A 21,351-nucleotide genomic window follows, 5' to 3' on the forward strand; every position below is an offset into this window, starting at 1 on the left:
TTGAAGATGTCCCTGCTCATGGCAGGGGGGTTGGACTAGATGACCTTTAGAGGTCCCTTCCAACCCAAACTATTCCATGACTCTATGATTCTATGACCTAATGATGGTTGATCACAGGAATGCATAATTTCAGGATCAGGTCCAACAGAAACTACTTACTACATTCTGAGGAGCAGGTCTGACATACATATCCTATGTAGAACATGGACTGATTATATGTAAACAACATGCTGATATGCTCTCTCCATCCATTCCCCAGGTTAGCAAAATTGCTTTAGGCATTAATTCAATTTCCTTATTCCAGGCAGGTTTTTATTCTTTGATTTCAGATACAATGTGCTGGTATAAAGAGCATTTCTGTTCTGACCATATCTTTCTGAGCCTCTGCTAAGCCTGGGGTTGAAGGAGACCTACCAAAGCCAGCGAACTGGGACTTTGACCCTAGATCATCGTGCTTACAACTGTTTCAATTACAACAGGACATGAGACAGACTTGGTCAGAAGAAGAACACAGCAATATGTATATGCATATTTACATGCATTCTCTTCCTTAAATCTAGCAGAGAGTAAAATCAGTAGCCTTCTGAGGTGATAGACAAACATCACACACGATTTTTCCTGTGGCTTTCAGCTTGCTTTTGAGTGCAATGAAAGCACCAAAGCATCAGGAACTTGGCTATGTAAGAGATTACCATCTACCATAGCCCCATGTGCAGCCAGAAAGATTGCCTGCCTGTTTCTTAATGGTAAAACTCTCCAGACCTATTGCCAGGGCTGAAAAAAGTTATTCATAGTAGGCTTCTATTCCAGATTCAGCCTTGACAAAGATAGTGTAAGGCTTTCGAAAAATTCCCACAGCCCTGTTTAGTCCACCAGCGAGTCTCACTTGAGAAAACTGACAGTGTTTTGAGCCCTTCCCCTTCATGCTGCTCACTTTTCCTCTGTGGATGCTGCACTTCCACGTTCCTGCAGTGAAAACACACCATAGCCATCACACATCTGGCACAGCTTACTCCTCTGTGCTCTGAATTGCATTTGCAAGATCACCTCCCTGGCTGAGAACCACTGATGGTAACTGACAGCTCTAGACATTAAAAAAAACCAAACTATTGTCAATTCAGGGACTGTGCACTGTGTTTGTTAGACAACATGAAAAATTGTACTTGTTTTACTACTGGCAGAATTGGGATGGGAGGGTTCCCCCCATCCCCTCCTTTCCCTCCTGTTTACTTTCCTGCCAGTACCGTAGGGACTTTTAACACTACCAACTGTGAAAGGCTCTTATATAACTTATTGTTTAACTTTGAGAATTACAGTCTGGCTGTGAAAGACAGATATGCTCTGTGAGTCTGGAGAGGAAGCAAGAACATGCCACTTAAATAGAGTAGCATTGGAAGCTCCTCTTTTCTGAGAGTAGCTATGACATTGCCAAGGTTTTAAAAATCTTCATACCAGACTGCCCTCTACTGGGACGTTATTCAAATAAACTCCATCCCTGCTCTTCCCAACTCCCCCACCATCCTAGAATCTGTACCAGAAACGCATATGCTTTTTCTAGACTAATGAAAAGACTTTTCAAAACTTATATATCTAACAAACTTTTTTTTTTCCTCACAAGCAATCCATTCAAGTGAGGAGTTGGAAATGCATCTATATTTCTATGCCAACACCATTTTCAGCACCACAGATTTTGTTTAAATCAAGTGTACTTGGGGCTGGTGTTGAATGTATAATGAGAAAAAAACCTGACCCTATTTTCTTGCATGTTGTCTGGTAAATGTATTAAGCTGACAAAATTTTACACAACCCTCTTTTTCCCTAACCAGTGACCTAGTCTCTTCTCTCCATTGAAAACATACACCACACTGATGCCCTACAGTGCACCTGAGATTACTCATTTTTCTTGAAGTATCGTGGCAACATTATTACTTTTGCAGTCTCTGAAGGATCTCCTTGTCAGGTGCTTTTCACTTGCAGGTAAGGTATTTCTCTCTTTTGACCCAACAGTTGCAAGACCTGCAAATTCCGCTCTAAACCAGAGTATGGAAGTTCAAGTTTTGCCCCCACTATAGAGAAAGGTTTGGTAGTTGAGACTAGATCACCCACACCATAATCCAACTGTCTTTACTGGAGTTTGTGTAAAACAGAAAAGAACCCAAATGTCTCTACCTATTTGGCCCAGCAAGGCCCTGTAAAATAAAAACATTTGTTTATTAATCTGACAGGAATGCATGAAAGTGGACTTTCATAAAATGTTGAGCTGTGCAAAGCTGTATTTTAAAATCTGTGGCAGCATATTAGTACCAAGTAAGAATATTCAGGACAGTGCCAATAAGCCACATAATTTGATTTTTACTAAAGAGATTTTAATTTTTCCCCCACTACTTTGTGGTCTTCCACTTTCTCGAACACATGCTTCAGAAAAATTGACCAGAAAACTTGTCTGAATGGCCTGAAAAGAAGATTTTTGACCTACTGCACAAGGATGAAACCACACTTTGCAATTGCATTGTTTTGTTTTTTTTTTTTAATCGCAGAATATGATTTTCCTGACGATTAAAGACCATTCTTCATTAGTAGCAGGATGACAGAGCCACATTTTACAGCTGGAGCTCACAGCACAACCCCAGAATTTCAGCTGTTTTAAAGTACTTTCACTGAGATAAGCTCATGATTATTTACCAACGTGGATCTCTGCTTTACCACACCTCCTTAAAATATCATTTCTTCTTAAATACCAACATCTCTGGAAGTTTATGCCTCCTAGAGGTCAAGAAAACAGTCATAAGCAGCCACATAGATTTATTAAACAAGAATCCACAGTAGTGAGGTGTTTCTCTATTCACCGCCTTCCCCACTTTCCCAATACTTATGGGGCTGTTTCAATTCCAGTGGCTTCAGAACTGGTAGCTGCGCTACATTCTGTTATTTTCCTATTCTATGGCAAGAGTTATTACTACCAGTCCCTTCTTGCCACCCCAAAGACCTTTTGATCATTTAATATAAGGGCTATATATGCTCATTAATCACAAAAATTACCTGAGACATTTGGTATCAGAAAAAAAGAGATACTTATTTTACATTTAAGGCTGCCTCAAGCTTTTCTTTCACAACAGAAGAGCCAGGAGATGCAGGACGGCTGCTTCTCTGCACCCTGGCCAGGCAAACTCTTTGCTACTCACTACAAGCACTATACTATGAATTCTCTTCCACAGTCCTCCTCATATTCGGTTCTGTATTTCTGATCTTGAAATGCTCCAGCCCTGCTTCTTCAACTTAGATAAGAAAAGGCTCTGTTAATAAAAGGCTATTATCTCAAAGAAGGTTTTGCTACCTGTAAGACAAATGTATCTTCACACCTAATACAGAAGATATAATTTCCACTGGATTTAGTATCATCTGAGACTGCAAACTTTCACTACCCTAAAAAGCTGTATAGTCTAATGAATCAGACTGCAACAGCCCTCCCCCACGGAAAATGAAATTGCCTTCACAACAACATGTGTAGTTTAGCTCACGACACTGCAAAACAATAATAATAATATGCATCACTCATGTGAATCAGTGGATACATCACTACAAGACATCTGTCACCAACAGAAAGCCCATTTATTTACGGAACTAGGGAAAAATAAGGATAATGATTTCCAAATTCCATTTTATTGCCAGTTAAACTCAACAGAGCTGACTAGTTTTTGAACAGTAAAAAAAATTCCAAAGCCCCATTTGCGAGTTTACACTGATATTCAGGTCAGTTGTTAAAGGTACGTTTCATGAATAGATGAGATTATGTAAAAAAGGTTCTGTTTATTCACAGAACCTACAGGTAAGTCTGATTTGTATCGAGAAAGCTCAGTGTGGTCACTTTGCTGGGGAGCCTTTCACATTCTCACTCACTGTCTCATTTTGAATCCCACTGTTCAAATTCTTTGAAAAAACCTTTCTTTTCTGGCAGCCCACAGAAAAGAAACCCCCACATTTTCATGGGTTGAAAAGTGAGCACAGACTGATGATCAATTTTTTTAAAAAGAGGTGCTCTCAGGGAAAAGTAGTTCTAGGAACTGAATAGCCCAAATCAGAGTAAAAACATTTCCTATTTATCAAAAGTGTCAGACCAAAAAAGACCCTGTATAGAAACAAAATGTACTGATTAAACATAGTAGCTAGGAGAGTACAAAGAATTACAACAGGTTTTTATCCACTGGAAAAACGTCAGTTCCCTGATAAACAGAATAACCAACACTACATTCCAGCAGCACTTAGAACAGTGCACTCAACCAAGCAGTTAAATCTCATATGAAGAATAAAACACACATTAATTACAAAACTTAGGGTCTTTTGAATCATTCACGTAAGGAAGAGAGCATCGTTACCTATCGTTTTGGTTCACTGGGACTTTGCACAATATAGTAGTAGTTCAACAAAATAAGCTTAAGCAATCAATTCCAGCAGTCACTTGTTCCATCTCCAATAACACAGTCCACACCATATTTGTGCTGATAAAACTTGTTGTAGGGAAACTTAAAAGTCGCCAGCTCTGCACACAGTATTAACAGATTTCAACCTGTATGTCTCCATTCTTTAAATTAGTAGAATAGACATATTTCATTTTCAGGAAAGACATCACAAAAATAAATATAAACAAAATAAATACAGGGCAGGGAATATCCAGACATGCGGATTATTGGAATAAGCTTTTTGTGCAGGAAGTGAAGGCTGGGGCTCAACACTAAGAAGAAACAATAGCAGTGATGCATTGTCCATCAAATGATCCTTCTCTGTCCTTGAATGTACATCAGGCAGAATGTCCTCAATGAAGAAAAAGGGTATGTGATTGTGTCATTACAGGCTTGAGGACTGATTTAAAGCACACTAAGACAGTCTTATTTTCAGCAATTCTTAATCAATGATTCTTAGTTCAATGGTCAACTCTGCAACACTAACAAAAAAGTATTCTTTTAACAAAACGTTTTCCACTTTATACCTACTACCAGTTGTTAGAATCTGAAAAACTGAACATAATGATAACAAGCTTCAGGGTGTTTATCATACCTCAGCTCCACCCATCCATTTTGGTTCATCGGGAAATTCAGCACATAGGATATCTTCTGACTGGTTAGTTCCTAATACATGATAATGCAGCTTTTGGTGCAGATTAGTGGAGGTCTCAGTGCCTAGTGAATTGCAGATATTTAAACAAATTAGTTCTCAAAGAAATCCAACAACAACCAAATAAAACCCTTAGAAACTTCTGTATCCCTTTGCATATAAAAGAGTAATTCAGCAGAGAGAACTACGAATGGTTCCAGTCTACAACCATGCCCCTCCAAACAAACACCCCCCTCCAAAACAAAATAAAATTTCAAACCACACTGCAAACCTGTTCAAACAGTTACCCTTTCCTTTTATTGCTGATAATACGTTCTTCAAATGTGAAGATTTATCATTTCAAGCTTTGCTTTCTAGAAATACTAAGCAAGCAAAGAAAAACAACAATCCCTGCCACCCTCCAATGATGTTTTTGCTCCCATTTCACCCTGGGCAACTAAGGGGAGATTTATTGCTAGTTAACATTCCTAGAAACCTTCATACTTCCATTTGCTGAAAATAAAGAAGTATTTTAAAGCACTGCATGAGGTGCTACTTGATTTTTATTTTTTTTTAAGTTCTGTTCTTGCAACATTTTCCAACACTTCAGCTTCTGAACTACAAATGTTTAAAAGTAAAAAACACAAGGTGGGTACCTAACTTGCGAGTTTGGCAAAATGATAGGCTGCAAAAGCAAATACAGAGGCAAAATTCAGGCTCCTTCCAAGGTCTAACAAAGAGCACAGCTCCAGAAGAAACTTTTCAGTAGCACTACCTTATAATAAGAGCTGCTAAATTCCTTCCCTGTTGATGCTCCTTGGCAATTTATTCTACTTTGTATGCTGCTCCTTGAGTTTTGCTAGCATAAACATTTTGTGTTGCTGTGCTAGGAACCACAGATGAATTAATCTGGTTGAATAACAAAAACCTTATGCCCCAGATTGCTATTCATCAGGTCAACCTCCCAAGCCAGTTCACCTATGCCCACACAAATGCATAAGGGGAAGAGATCTAAGTAAGCTGTCACCAGACATCAAATTCCAGCCAGTAACACCCTGTATGAAAGCTAAGTAAATCACTGCAGAGAAAAATAAAAGGAGCAGCAGACTTTTAAGAGAAAGACAGGGACAGGCAGACAAGAGGATACTCAAACTAACTGAGTATAGGCTTTGGTCATACAAGACATACTCTGATACCTAATTGTATAAACTAGTATAGCTAGTTATTTCAGTATGAACTAGTAGAGCTGATTGTTTGTTGCACCAATTTACTGAAAAGGTAATTTTGCTTCCATATAGCATGCAATTACTACAGCCATACTTACCATCACTTTTCCCATCTTGTTTTGGATAGCAGTTGTAGAACATGCCTTTTCCATCATGGGTCCATGCCATGCAACTGAATTTAACTCTCTCCAGTGTATCGGGAAGATCCTCAGGACCTTCTACTTTCATAAACTTGATAGTAACCCAATCAGAGCCACTAGAACTCAGGCCATATGCAAAGTATTCACCGTCTTCACTGAATGCATAACCTAGGATATTGGAACCAAACAAGTTAAAGTAAGAACCAGCACAAGGAATCAGTATTTTCAAAAAAGTGTTTGTTATTTTGCCACACAGCTTTTTATTATTTACTACATGCTAGCCAAATCCCAATGAAACAGAGGTGAAATTGGGAAAGTAGTTAAAAGAAAGGTGTTCACTGAACACTGAGAGAAGAGGGTTTATTTTCTAAAAGACAGTGCAAGCAACTACATCTGCTATCATTTGGGATTCGCAGCACTTTTCCAGTCTCTGTGGACTTCTCAAGTAGTTCACAGATCTGAGTTTAGGCATGCATACTCAGTAAGCATGTTCAGTAACATTGCTTATGCCCAACATCTGAATTATGATTTGAGTAATAGTTCTTCTACTTCCCTGAGTTTGGGGGGAAGAGATGGAGACTGAAAATGCGCACAGTTAGAGAACTTAAAGTGAGATTTTCAGAAACAGTACCAAAGAAGTCAACAGAAATTGAGATGCAAGCAATGCATCCTGAAATAAAGCAAATACCACTTCAATATAGGAGTCAATGAAAACTAGACCCTGCAAAGCCATGAAAACTGAAGTAACTAGAAAAATTTGCCACCAGCACGCAAATGGATTAATCACCAGTATTCTCAGCTAAGACCTCTGATCTGTATGTCGCTCTATCCAAACTGTGAGGAAAACATGATTCTGAAAAAAATTCAGAAGAGCTTCCATCATAGTTGATAAGGATCAAATTCACTCTTGCAAATCAATTCAAGTGAAGAGATTGAATTATCATAGGCCTGTACAGACCTGAAAGTAACCACTGAAAAAAAACACACACAAGAGTTGCATTTCGTAGAAATCATAGGTTTGAGAGACGTCACTGTGCCACCCTAACATATTCTCCCCTATAAGAATGTAAGAGTGGCCATTCTGATTCAGAACAAGATTCCGCCTAGCTATCCTCAGGAGTAGTCACAAGGAGATGCCTACAAGAGTAAGAACAACGCAAGCACATGTAATATTTCCCTCAAATATTCTTACAACCTCTGACCATCTTTAGCTTAGGAGACTTCTTTTCCATGAAGTAGTTGGTTAATAATCTTCAATGCTTACCTCCTCCTTGACCTTGTCCAGCTTCCCTTTAAACCCGCAGTAAGTTTTCTGCACCACCAACATTCATTGGTAAGGGGTTCTACAAATCTACTACTTCTGGTATGAACCACCACCTCCTTTTGTTTGCTTTGGACTCGACTCCCACTGCCTTCATTTGATATCCCCTCATCCTTGTAATAGAAAAAACGTCAACTAACCAACCCCTACTCACTCGCTCCATGCTACTGCACACCACAAATGATTCTGTAGACTTCTATTATATCCCTGCTAAATTGTCTCTTTTCCAAGCTGATTGATCTGGGCACATTCAATTGTTCCTGACCTTTGCTCCATACCTTTCGTTGTTCCTACTGCCCTCCTCTGAACTGTATTTCAGAGCCCCCTTTGAGCTGAGGGGACGGGAACTATATTTAATATTCAATGTTACTGTATAAACCCCTGGGTTGCTAACGTAATGGTGTTTTCTGTTTTGTCCTCTATTTCCTTCTTAATCATTTCTGACATTTGATGTGCTGGTTTGGCTGCTACCGAGAACCAGGCTGACATTTTCACGGAACTACCTATTACAGCCTAAGAATTGTTCCCAAGTGGTCATAGTCAGCTCAGAGTTCATTCCATGCATTCCTCTACAAATGAGGTTAGGATTGTTTGTCCCCTGTGCATCACTTAATTTATCTGCACAGAGACTTTTACCTGTTAATTTATTGCCCACTCACTATTACTAAGGTCTTCCTGCAGCTCTTCACAGTCATTCTTCAGCCTTTACCTGGAATAACTTTGTATCGTCGCCAAACTCTGCCACCTCACTGCTCACTCCTTTTTCTAATACATATGAATGTACTGAACAGTGCAAGTCCTAGCATAATCCCTGACAGAACTCTACTGGTGATTTCCACCTTGAGAGCCAACCAGTTATTCCTGTCCCAGCCTTTAAATCAATTATTTATCAACAGCAGGAGTTTCCCCTCTTGTTCCATGGCTGTTGTTTCTCTAAGTGCATTTGGAAAGAGACTTTGTCATAAGCTTTTTAGACATACAGAAAGATTATATGAACCCAATTCCTTATATCCACCGTTTAAGGCAGGAATTCTCACTAAAAAAGCCGTACTGATTCTTTTCAACTAGGTCACGCTTAAAGAAGCATTCACTAATTCTGTCCTCTGTTTTTATTAACTGGCCTTGAACAGACTTAAAAGACTTCTAGGTCCAACTTGCTTCTACAATAAGCCAATAGGGAGTGGGAAAATGGACAGCTAACACAAGTTAAACACAAATTACTAGTGAATACAAGTAAATTTGTGATTCTCATAAAAGTTAATGCTACGTTCCTTCACAGTCTCTTACTTCAACTTGCTCGCTTGTGTTAAAGATACAAAATACAATTTTAAGAGAATTAATCAATATAAATACATAAACTTTTTTCCTTGCTATGGACAGCCTCAAGATCTGTTCATATTTCAGTAGAAACCTGTTACAGAGTTGTGAAAAAAGACATTGAGAAACTGAACCAAGTTAATTGTGAATACAATGTAGATTTAGATTTACTTTGATTAAAACAAGCCACTCTAGCCATACTTGTACAGATGAAGAGCTGGAAACCATTTCCAACTTCTGCTGAAGACCCAGACTTATTCAGCAGGAACTGCTGTCTCACTAACCTCGTAAAGCCACAGTGCCATCATCAGAAAGCTTATTTGGATCAAGAAAAACTTTGGCATTGGCATCCAAGGAGTCTTGTACATATAAAACTCGCTGGTTCTGCAGTCCTGTATTGTAGAAGTGAAAATACCTAAAAGAACACAAGAGGGAAAAATAAGTAGGAAGAACTCAAGATTTTTCAGTTAGGCAAGCAAGAAAAACTTGTATGAGATTGTCATGAAGTGAATAAAAGACAGATAAATATATATTTATATTCTATATAATAATACACTCTTCACGGTAGAGTAGGAATCATAGCTTCCCCTGTGGCCGGCCATCAGGGATTTAACCATCCTCTGTAAGTGCCTTTCTCTCTCCCTTAGTACAGAGGAAGCCCAGACACCAATTTCTAGGCCTCTAAAAATGAGAGGAATCTTATCCCAATGTCATATAGAATGTATAGAGGAGACTGTATGATGCATCCAAAAGATCTTTTAAAAATAAAAGCTGCATTGGCCACAGTGCATTTCAAACAAAGCTAAGTATACTATAAACTGTCTATGTTAAACAGCTCTGGCAGCCTTAGCGTTTCTCTGTTACAAGTATTGGTGCAGGTTCCCATCACCTGTGTTCTAAGCTTTGCCATTCATATAGCTGTTTTCAATCTGTATCGCGTGGCAGACAGATGTTCAAATGATACAGAACTGAAATTGTTTCATCTGTATTTCCCAATGTCCATAAAACTCTGTGTTTTGAAAAGGTTGTAGGAACAGAGAATTACAGAATTGCCTTTAGTGAGGGATACTCTTCACATCAGAAGACACTACAGAGCGCAAAGAAATTAACAACTGTATTCTATGCAATTCATAGGTACTACACTTTTATTCCTTAATAGGACTTCTGAGTTTTACTACACAAACCTGTGACTTAACAAATCAAATAGCAGCTTCACTTGGGGGAAGTTCAAACCTAAACATAAGTTCACACGTTCCCTAAGACTGTCCAGTACTTGGATACAAGCACGGGAACCTGGTAAACCCAGAAGGGGGAACTATACTCACAAAGGCCTGGCTAACAATCTGAACTAGTAATGTGTTCAAATACTAACAATAACGTTCAGCAAGTGACAAAATCAAAAGATTCAAAGGAACAGAAGAAAAAGATACGTAATTTTCCATTTGACCATGCATTTTCTAGCCAATTTCACCTCTGCCATGCTGGTAATAAGCTGGGAACCAAAGGTCAAAATGTGACAGGAACAGCACCTCCCTGGGCACTGTTCTTTTCTGCAGATTCTACAGAACAGCTCTTCAGACACCGCCTTTCAGCAGCTATTCTTTGGCAGAAAACTGGAGCAATTAAATTTGAGAATTTTTAAGTGTCATAGGAAGTTTAGATAGTTCTTCAAATAGAATAGTTCCTCCCCCCGCCCCTTACTAAATGTTACTTAACTTGGTAGAGCCCTCTTGATCTCCTCAAATGCCATAATATATGTTTTTTGGCATAATTTTTAAACCACTGTGATTTAAGTTCAGCACGTGCCAAGAAATAGAGTAACACTCAGAAAAACTAAAAAGACATCTATTAAAATCAAAGTAAAGTGTCACAAATTAAAGCACAGGAAGCTCCTGGCATAAATGTTCTTCCTGGAGGACAGTCAGCTGCATCAAATTAAGACTTTTTATCTCTAGTGGAGACTATATTCATCACTGCCATGAGCACTTCTGCAACATCAAGCCTTATGAGCATTGCAGATAACCACACCCAGGCATGTTTGCACTGCACAGGGAGAATGGGTCAGAGAATCCGGAGCAGTCACTGACCAGGCTTGCTCCAGAATCAGATCAGCATAGCTACATCTGCATGAGCATCACATACAAACTAATAAGCTTTGTCTGACTTGCTCAACAAGGCTTACGTCCCCGGATGCAGCACTGTCCTAAACAGCTCCACTGCTTCTGGGCTTAAATCTCACACCTCTACACATTGACATGCCGTGCCACATCAGTGATAACTTAAATCAACATCAGCTTGGGTTCACTCCCCACAATATACTTTTTAAAAAACCCACATAGTACAGACTTTCCCTCCTTAGTAAAAAGCATCCACGCCTTCCTCACAGCATAGGACAGATAACAAGAGCAGCAGATCTCCCTCAATATCTGTGCAGAAATCTTAAGGCAATGAGACATCTTCTGCTCTTTCCCGTGGATGACAGTGAAAATATACCTGGCATATCTGGGTGTTCACTCAACAAGGATCAAACAAATTGAAAATACTAAAAAAGACTATTTGTGTTTCCCATGATTAAGAACGGCTGGACTGCTAAAACAATCTTACTAAGTTACTAAGTTAATCAGCAGTTTCATCCCTTTCCTCTCTTTCTCTAGGAGATTACTAGTGTTTCTGAAAGAGGTCACATAAAATTGAGTAGCAGCTGCAGTCTCCAGACCTTAGGTAAGCCACATAAGCACCATCCCTTTACCTAGCCACAGAATTAAAACAGGGATACAAGTAGACTAGGTATTGGAATATAGCAGGATTTCTTTATTTCTTAGAAGACAGATCTTTTTGCATCAGTTGCCTTAAGTCCTCCAAATGATTTTTCCCCTATCCCCTGCAGATACAGGAGCCATTTTTCACAAGGGAATTCCCACAGCTTTTCACTGTCTATGACTAAACAAAAATCGTACCAGCTGCTCAAGCTATGTCCAACATAAGAGAAGTATTTTAGTAAATATTTAGAACAACATGCTCATGACAGACTTGTGCTGTTTTCAGGATGAGGTGCCTTTAACTACACTGACAGTGACCAACCCTGAAAGGAACTCCTCCAAGTTTTACTTTTACAACAGTTATTCTACAAAGTTGTCTGAGTTTTGATAAACTCTTCTTATAAAAAGCAAAGACAACAAAAGCACAAGAAGATAATATGACTGGGAACTGGAGACAGTCAAGTATCTTGTGCTCTGCATCATGCAACCATATATATTAACATTGGCTTACTTTTCCTACTTCCCAACTATAAAGGAATAAATACAAATATAATTCATAATTTGTTTTCCTAACTAGTAGTTGCTTTTGACTTGCTTCATGTTCATCACCACCTACAAAGACATTCCTCACATACCTTTTTCCTTTCTTGAAGTGGCAACTGTACTTAGGATAATCGTAGAGTTCCGTCATTCGTTCTTTGAACAGTCCTCTGACAGGACACTGCTCGAGAAAGGGTACTGTAAGCTTGTTCTGAGCCTCCACAAATGCCTGAAAGAAAATAATCCCCCCCCCCAAAATACATGAACTCAAGCAGAAATGCATATTTTCTACAGAAAACACTATTTTCTGAAGCAATGCATCACAGACATCTTTCCCCGCATAGGAAATTCCCAGACATAGGTTTTGTAGAGTCACACCTGAAGAGTCTTACTCCTGTAAGTCACACCTCTAAGATCAGTAACAGGACTGATCTTATACCTTAAGTAACGTCTCTCCAGGGCACGCACTGGGGTAACCAGTGGTTCGGCCAAAGCCAGATTACTGCCATTCCCCTTTAAAAAAAACCCAAATGTCATACTTTTAAAAACTCTCCCTACATTTGCCTAAATGGCATAGCAAAGCTAATTTACAGTATATACCTAGGAAATACCATCTTCCCTTACTTCACCACAAACATACGATACTCTAATACTCTATGATAAATAAATTAGGAAATGGATAAAGAACAGAGACCCTTTTGCCCACAGACAGCAGTATCATTTTGGGAGCTGTGAAGGGCTGGAAGAAGATACAAAATGTCATATGCACCATCTGTTCATCCTATTAACATAACACACAGGATTAGTCCCAGCCACTGTTTCTTGGAAAGGCTGTCCACAGATCAGTTCTTAGTTACAAAAGGCAAGAATACCTAATCTCCAAGAACGGAACTTTGAGGAGTCTGGTTTCTTCAAAACACTCCACCGCTCAGTCACAAACACTTAATGACAGTGGCCAAAACTATTACCACTCCAGCTGTTTGTTAGAGGCTGCCACTCCCATGGCATGCATGGAAAAACTGGTGCTCTGTTGGTGTTTCACCATCCCTATTTATAGCACAGTACATTAACATAAAATTAATACCTAAGCGTCTTAAGGTGAACCACAGCTGCTAAGAAGCAGACATGCAGGCTTTTCTGTCTCTAACATGGAGTAGGAAGGACAGGACACAGTGTGTGTGGCTGTAATTCACAGCCAGACGTCGCAATGATGGCTGCACTATTGCTCTCGGACCCCAGCCTCTCCCCTCCAGATGTCCACTCATCTCTTGCTTACACGGGTCTCTTCCCCAGTTATTACAAGAGGCTATTGTTTCTACCTGTCCTGAATCTGTCACACTGCAAGCAGATCCAACGCATGATAACCTCTGAGCTACACTTCACCGCAGGGCATGACCCACAGGAGCAGCAGGGCTACAATCCATATTCCACACCTTGTGTTTCACAGTTCTTCAGAAAAGCCAGCTGCTGTACAAACAGAGTACCTGGCATACATTTACCAATTGCTATCAATGTTTACTCATTCATTAATTCTTCAGGTGAAAAAGAGGAAAGAATAGAACATAAAACTCTTTCAGTAGCATTTTACAGACATTTCACATGGTGAGAAGTAAGCACAGAGGGCAAGTAGAGACACTTGCCTTCCCATTTGCCTCGCTGCCACAGCAGTGCATAGCCAAGAGCTGCATTACATGCCAAGCTGTGTTTTCAGAGACTTGCCAGGCCAAAAGGTAAAGGAGAAAGTGCATTAATTATGGTCAGTCTCCACTTGAGAGGTATTTGTTCATGCCTAACAAAGCATACAGAAACTGATAAGCTTTAAACACGAGTGCAGAACTAGTAATGCCCTAAGAGCACTTGGCTAAGTGCTGAAACATATTAGTTTAAGAACATGCAGGCTGGTTACATGCAAGTCACCACTCAAGGATGACACAAGCAAGCAAGCACTACAGCACTGAAAAGGAACAGATACAGAAGGCTAACAATGACAACTTCTGGACCTTTACTCAAAATTAGACTCTATGCATCAGCGAGGATCGAGTCAGGAAACGATCCCCTGAGAAAAAGGAAGGAAAGACGTGAAAGCATTGCCAAGGGAAGGCCAATTTTTGCTTCTGTTCTCCCTTTGAGGATCTTACTGGCATAGACAGCTTTAACACCCAGCACGGCAGCACAGCACATCCCAGTGGTAGCCTCCACATTGTACCACTTAACAGTTTGCCCCCGCCTCATCAGATGATGAAAGTATTTACTTAATCAAATTATCAATTTATCAAAATATCAAATTATCAAAAAAATTACTTAATCAAATCTACCCAAGAACTATGTGTATCTGAATGTTTCTTCTAACATAAACACATGAATTTCAAAGACCACATACACAAAAATCTAGACAATGCATGCTACACAAATAAACCAACTACTCAAAGGGCTGTGACATTTTCAGAGAAAAGATGTCTTATAAAAATATGTCTAAAACCATCCATTGTACTGGATGGGCAAAAGCACTTTTCAGTTGCATTTAGTGGACAGAAACTGGCACACATCTTTGTTTCATCTATCAATAATGCAACCAAAATGGTAACATTGCTGCAAGGGTATACTGGAACTGTGTGTTACTCACTTCTAACTGCACAGTCACATCTTACCACATCTGCTTTCATTACTGATATTCAAAGAGGAGACACAAACTTTTCTTTACAAGCATTTGTTGCACAAGAGCACACTTACATGCTACTGCACTCACAACTGAATCGCTAGTAATTTTGCTTCTACAGGGACTTAATATATTTTTCCCATTTGCACTTAGTATGCCTCCAAGATTCCAAGACTATTTGTAAAAGGGAATGCCATGGCTATCTAAAAAAGGAGGTAGGAATTACAGGTTTTTGAAAGAGTTCCACTGAGGAGAATCCAGTCCAGTTTGGAAACTCTCCGTTCTTACACTTTTGAGCATGAGGTTGCACTCATGTTCAAAAAGCAATACATAATTAAAATACTGCTCTAGGTAAAGTACAGGAACAGATGTTGTCAGCAGAAACTCTCACAGTAAACAACTCCCTCCACCACGCTGGGCTAAACAGATGCCACCCAGGCTATAAGGCTAACAGTAACTCTCTGTATATCTTCATGAGCCTATAGAGAAAGATTCCTATTTTACTTGTAGAAATCTGCGTCTGACAATCTATCACAAGCCTTGAACCAGGACAGAATTTGGCAGCAGAAGAAAGGACAGAATAAGGGTCCAAGTAAGGCATATGCTTATGGGTGTCTCAGAAAATAAGGTAATTTGAAAAGCAAAAGAATTTCTGAAGTGTTGTACTAAGAACAGAGATGTTCTACTCGAGGCTGAAGTGTTTGGCCATTACTTGAGCAGGCCAGCTGTTATTTTTTTAGAAAGTGTAACTAAATTTCATCTAAAAAACACATGCCACAAATTTTTTTAACCATGTTTTGTTACAACCTATCAGCTTTCTACATGGCACTAAGCTATTCTCTCGACAAAATAATGATTTCCACTCACAGTATGCTTTCCAAGAAGTCTTAGGATAGAAATTGTTTTAACATTACCAGTCTTTGTTGTCAATCTGTAAAGTATTTACAGTTTGTTTAATAGTTACCCCCAAAATCTTCATATATATCTTCTCAGTAAAACATAGTTCAGTGCAACTCCTACAAGAGGGCACATACCTTTTTTAAGTATTTAAACAAAACTAAGCAGATTTCTGGTGACTTGCCTCTTAGCGTTTACTTTAGTATTTAGCAAAGAAAAATTCAAAGTGCAATTGGAAATTTATCAAAACATGTGAATGAAACACTGGTCAATTAGAACTACAAATACATTTAACTGTAGTTTTGAGAGTTTCAATTCTATTCTTAATCCAAACATACACCTGTTCATAATACCACAACTCAACTGTGTATGCTACGTGACCTCTTTCATCCCTTGTCCATCCCTCATGTCTGAAACAAGCTACACATTACTGCCTAGACTGTCAATGAGTTAAGATACTGTATATTACTGACATTCTTACAGTAGCAAAAGACTTTGCTGGAGTCTGAAAAAGAGCTTATTTCCCACAAAGCACAAAAACAAACCATGAAGTTGAGAAGTCCAACCAAGCCAAACCCAAGATGACAGTAGAAGCATGGTTTTGGAGTTGTGGCCTATGTCATCACCAGAAGCGTTTTACCAGCATAGCATAACATTTCAACTATGCCAGGGATGCTTCCTCAGTCTGTCTTAAAGGTCAATGGCTGAACAGTAGCAGAGCATGAACCCAGCTTCCGCACCTCCTCTCTCCAAAATGAGGTAGGAACTTCTCCATCTGACCAGGGGCTCACTTTTTATTTATATATGTGGAGAAGGGAGTTTTGTTTGCTTATAGCTGCGCATGACTACTCCAGCCAAGCACGCGCAGGGAAAAAGTGATACAGTAAAGCACATAGATCATGAACATGGAAGCACATACTTGTTGAACAACAGCTTTTCCACAAGAGATTGAGGATGTGGCTTGATGATTGGCTTAATCAGCTCTAAGACTGCATGTCTGACAGGAAACAGTCCTGCTTAGCCACCTGCAAATTTCAATAACCTCCTTTTTATAGCAGATATATACACTGCATACGGAATAAGATCATCTTGGCGACCTGGCTGAAAAGTTTCTAAACCTATTTGCCTTTTCACCTAATTAAAAGTAGGCTGTGGGCTGCTAGAAAAGAAAAGATCCCATTCTTGAACCATCTTAGATCCAACTATCATGTGGTCTTGGGGTGACCTAGATTAAGCATGTGTGCCAACAGAAAACTAATCCACCGAAGGCTTCCCCTCCAGAACATCACCTTGTGATGGCTATACCCATGCAAGGGAGGGACAGAAACATTCAGGTCAGCACAAGGAGGAGGATGGAGGGCAGAGAGAAACCACAGAACCACCTGACTTAATGGAAAACTGCAAACTACAGTGGATCAGGTACAGTACACCATCTACACTCTACTCTCACTGCAAAAATACCTGATTAAACCAATTACAAAAAAAAAAAATTGCACCCTTCATGTTCACTTGTTTGTAAGCTGCTAACTAGCAGAGCCCACAAGATCATTTGGACTAGCCACAGGAAAAATTAGTATGATTCTTTATACTCATAGCTGTTGTAGATAATTTCTTTCAGTCCCAGTCCTGTTAACCCTACAGTGGACATCAGGTGAAACTACCATGAAAATTCTGGAGTTAAAACTAATCTCACTTGCCTGTGCTTCTTTCTCCATGCCTCAAGAAATAGTAAACTTGATGTTTCACTGACTCACATCAACACAGAAACAATGTGAGGCCTACCCATTTATTTTCTATGACCACACCAATGCTTGACATGACTATTTCTGCTAAGTCTAGAAAAGTAGAGTTCCAACATATTTGTGTATCTATTTGACAGCACACACCAAATAATTTTGACTGTTTGCATGTAAGAAAAGATTCCTAACTTAATAAATGAATGATGTTCAGTCTTCGTTCTGGTTGAAAATTCAACCAGAATTTTCACTGTTACACATACTCAAATCAAGCAAGCATGTTGTAAACAGGAACGAAATAGGGGCTCTTTCACTACAGATGAGCATGGGTGCCCAAGGAATTCTTCTTCTAGTTCTGTACTTAATATGTAGAAAATTAAAGGTAGCCTGTTGTTGGAGGTGTACACAGGATATTTTTACTTTTCCCCAAAACAATTGGAGGTTTGGGATATTAAGGAGTGCATAAAGAGAGCGAGCGACTTGGAGGAAGAATGGGAAGGACACAGGTCCCAAGGTCAGTGACTTGAAGGCTTGAAAAGTCTACAAAGCACACTCCAAATTCTCTCTGAAGCCTGCACAGTCATTCAATTGCCTCTATACCAGTGTCTGGTTATTCTCTGATCTGGCAGGTGCAGAATGGCTATTCTGCAGAAGTCCTGCAAACTATCTCAAGAACTTGGAGATAAAACTATTAAGAAAAGCTAGCAAGAAAGAGTGGCCGTCAGCAACCTCTGCTGCAGGGCACAAAGAAGTGAGTGATGAAGCAGATTAAAGGAGTTTAGCACTTCAAGATTATTTTTTTCTGACCTCTTCTGTGAAAGAGGTAGAACAGCAAAATACTTTAATTCCCTTTGTTCAGTAACTCCTGGAACTTCAGAAAAAGATGACATACTCACATACTTATACACAAAGGAACTCTCCACTCTTTGCATCGTACTACTACTACTGCAAAATTCTGCCAAGGCGTGTGGTTTTTAGAGTGCAGGCAAGTAAGATTTAACAATATTTTCATTCCACCAATGTGACATCTTTGTGTCTGGGCTGCTGCACTTTTATGAGGATGTTATAATCCCCCACTCCTTATTTTGCCTCCTCTATAAACTACAACTTCTGGAGAATGAGATTCACCCTCCTCCAAGTGTTCTCACACAACCTGTTCACAGTATGTGGCGAGAGTACTGAACACAGGGACGCAAAAAGTCAGGTCTTGGCATTTTCTCAATCCCAACTCTTCCATAGGATCCCGAAAACCACTTCAGTGGGTATCTGTCAGGCCTCTATAAAAGAAAGACATCATCATACCTCCCCACAGATATATCCCTCTGAATTTGGCACAAAACTATCTTATGTGTACCATTTCTTAAGGATACCAGAATCAAAAAATCAAAATACTCCCAACTTACTAAACATCTAATTTTCAATGTTAATGTCCATGGCAGAGTTTTTCACTAAAACCTGATCCCAAATGAACCTTTTTAATCCACATGAGTCTTTATATATGCCGATAGATCTGTAACCAGGGAATGGGATCCTAACTGTACACATTTTATCTTGCTCTTGACAGTTACAAGAAGTTCTATTTGACCATCCTCATCATGATAATTCATCAAGATGTATTATGCAAGCACATACATGAGAGAACCTAGAAGGAATCTCACTAATGGAAAGCCACTCTGCAGGATATTTTTAAATGGAGATCCTGCCCTCCATCATCTTTCTGATACAATCACGCATACTAGATAGACGCCAGTGTTTTAGATCTGGAACTACAGTTATCACAAAGTTATTAGCCATTACAGAGGAAACCCCCTCCACATTGCCACCTACCACTTTCTGGCCATCACCCCTGCAACTCGCTATGCCATGAATATCAGAGGAACTGGCTCACAGTCATACTTTATTATTTTTCAAGATTCTTTCTCAGCGAAAGACCAGTTCCAGCAGCACAGTCCAGCTATACCAGACTGCAAACTGAAAACACTGCAACATCTGCAATCTGTAATAAAAGCCACTAACAAAGCCTAACTTCAGGAGGAAAACGTTTTGTGGTTTTTTTTTTTTAAAAAGGGGTCAAAAAACCCCCCAGTATTCACACACTTTATCACTGTACAAAGAAAGCAAGCCAAAGGAGTTTTCTTTCTACCTTTTCTTAACTACTTTATTATAGCAATTTTAGATGTACTGAGGACAGTGGATAAAGCGCTCTAAAATCAGAGTGTTTTGCTTCAGTGTGACAACACCACCTTGAGCACTTGAACTGTCTAAGAAAAATGGGTGCAAGATAAACAGGGCCTTAGTTTTCCAAATTCTGTGATCTACGTTATACCAAGTATTCCAGTCTTCACCCCATTAACACAAAGGTACAAAATAATGGCATTGCTGTCAGCGCCATAAGGTATCACATGAACTACACGTACATTCACTATGTAAGTTTTCAAAAAGTATTGGCAAGTCCTTCAAAAACAGCGTACCCATGCATCTAGTCTATAAAAGAGAACCATGTCAAAACAGCCATTCCCATCCAAAGAAAGGTTACCTTCGTCTGTTCGCTATCGGGATCTTCAAGCCAGCAGTATGGGTCGCTTATTTTACACCCATGGTAATCCAACACCTGAAGTTATAAAAGACAGTACTTTAAAAAAAGACATGCACACAAGCAAACTCTATTCATTAAGGAATGATAGTCATCAAGATGAAGGGTATTTGGAATTTCACAAAAGCATACAGTTCTAAGAAGCAAAGGAAGAGAAAACCAAGACCTTGCTCCAAGGTGAGTTGCTAATATTACCATTCTTTGGTGATGGCACCAAGGCAGCAGAGTTGTCCTCGGAAAAAACACAGAGCACCAGAGAAATGCAGAACACGAACATAAATTCCCTCCACAAGATAGATTAGTAATTAGAAAAAGACCAAAAAAACCCACACAAACCCCCCAAAAAAACAAACAACCTCAAACCTCCTCCAAATCCAGGTGTTCGTGTCAAATCACAAAACCTGATTACTGGATGCACCTAAAGTATAGTTCTGGTTACACAACTGCCTCTGGTTTAGCCCTCCCTACTATTCCTGCTCACAAACATGTGAGTAAAGTACATATATAAATTAAAAAAAACCCACCCAACACAAAAGACTAACCCACGTGGTTGAATTTATTTGCTTTCTTCCTCCAGTATACAAAATAAGACTAGATACCTGCGGTTAGGATTTGCATATTTCAGCCTTTCATTCAACTATGAAAGCAAATACTTAAGTTTTTCCAGTGTTGGCTCATGTCGGCAAACATTTTGGTTTAAAAGCAACGTTAGTTTTGTAAGTAATTCCTGGGCTGGCGCCTAAAGCACAGTCCTTTGCAGAAGGAGAAGAAAACTGAACCCATTTTAGCCAAACTTACACAGCAATCCTTGCATATCAAGTTACGGTTGGAACACAAGGAGACAGATTATCTGGCAGATGTGCCATCACATAAAAATAGACTACTTGTTCCTCTGCATGCTGCTCCAGCCCAGGTGGAGGCCTGGATTCCCCAGAAACACGCAGCGGTACTAGAAGCTCCGGGATTTGCACTCCCCACTCGGCACGGCCGTGAGAGCGGCCACCCCCCGGCCACCCCCCGGCTCAGCCGGGCAGCAGCCCGCCCCGGGCGCCGGCGTTGGCCCCACACACGCGGGACG

At 39.7% G+C, this 21,351-nt stretch overlaps 1 protein-coding gene across 1 annotated transcript in view; it reads right to left on the bottom strand.

Annotated features, from left to right (window-relative positions):
- PREP (prolyl endopeptidase) overlaps window positions 1-20,285 on the bottom strand; it is a 116,676-nt gene extending 96,391 nt beyond the window's left edge. Inside the window, exons 1-5 of the mRNA XM_019473576.1 lie at window positions 20,217-20,285; window positions 12,487-12,620; window positions 9,377-9,507; window positions 6,413-6,622; window positions 5,053-5,174 (exon numbers count right to left, since the gene is read on the bottom strand). Coding sequence (XP_019329121.1) covers window positions 5,053-5,174; window positions 6,413-6,622; window positions 9,377-9,507; window positions 12,487-12,542 — 519 coding nt within the window. The 5' untranslated portion in view covers window positions 12,543-12,620; window positions 20,217-20,285. The remainder of the gene's footprint in view (window positions 1-5,052; window positions 5,175-6,412; window positions 6,623-9,376; window positions 9,508-12,486; window positions 12,621-20,216) is intronic.
- Window positions 20,286-21,351: the final 1,066 nt, after the last annotated feature.

The sequence above is a fragment of the Aptenodytes forsteri genome, unplaced genomic scaffold (assembly GCF_000699145.1).
Source record: "Aptenodytes forsteri isolate BGI_AS27 unplaced genomic scaffold, ASM69914v1 Scaffold171, whole genome shotgun sequence".
Taxonomy (NCBI): domain Eukaryota; kingdom Metazoa; phylum Chordata; class Aves; order Sphenisciformes; family Spheniscidae; genus Aptenodytes; species Aptenodytes forsteri.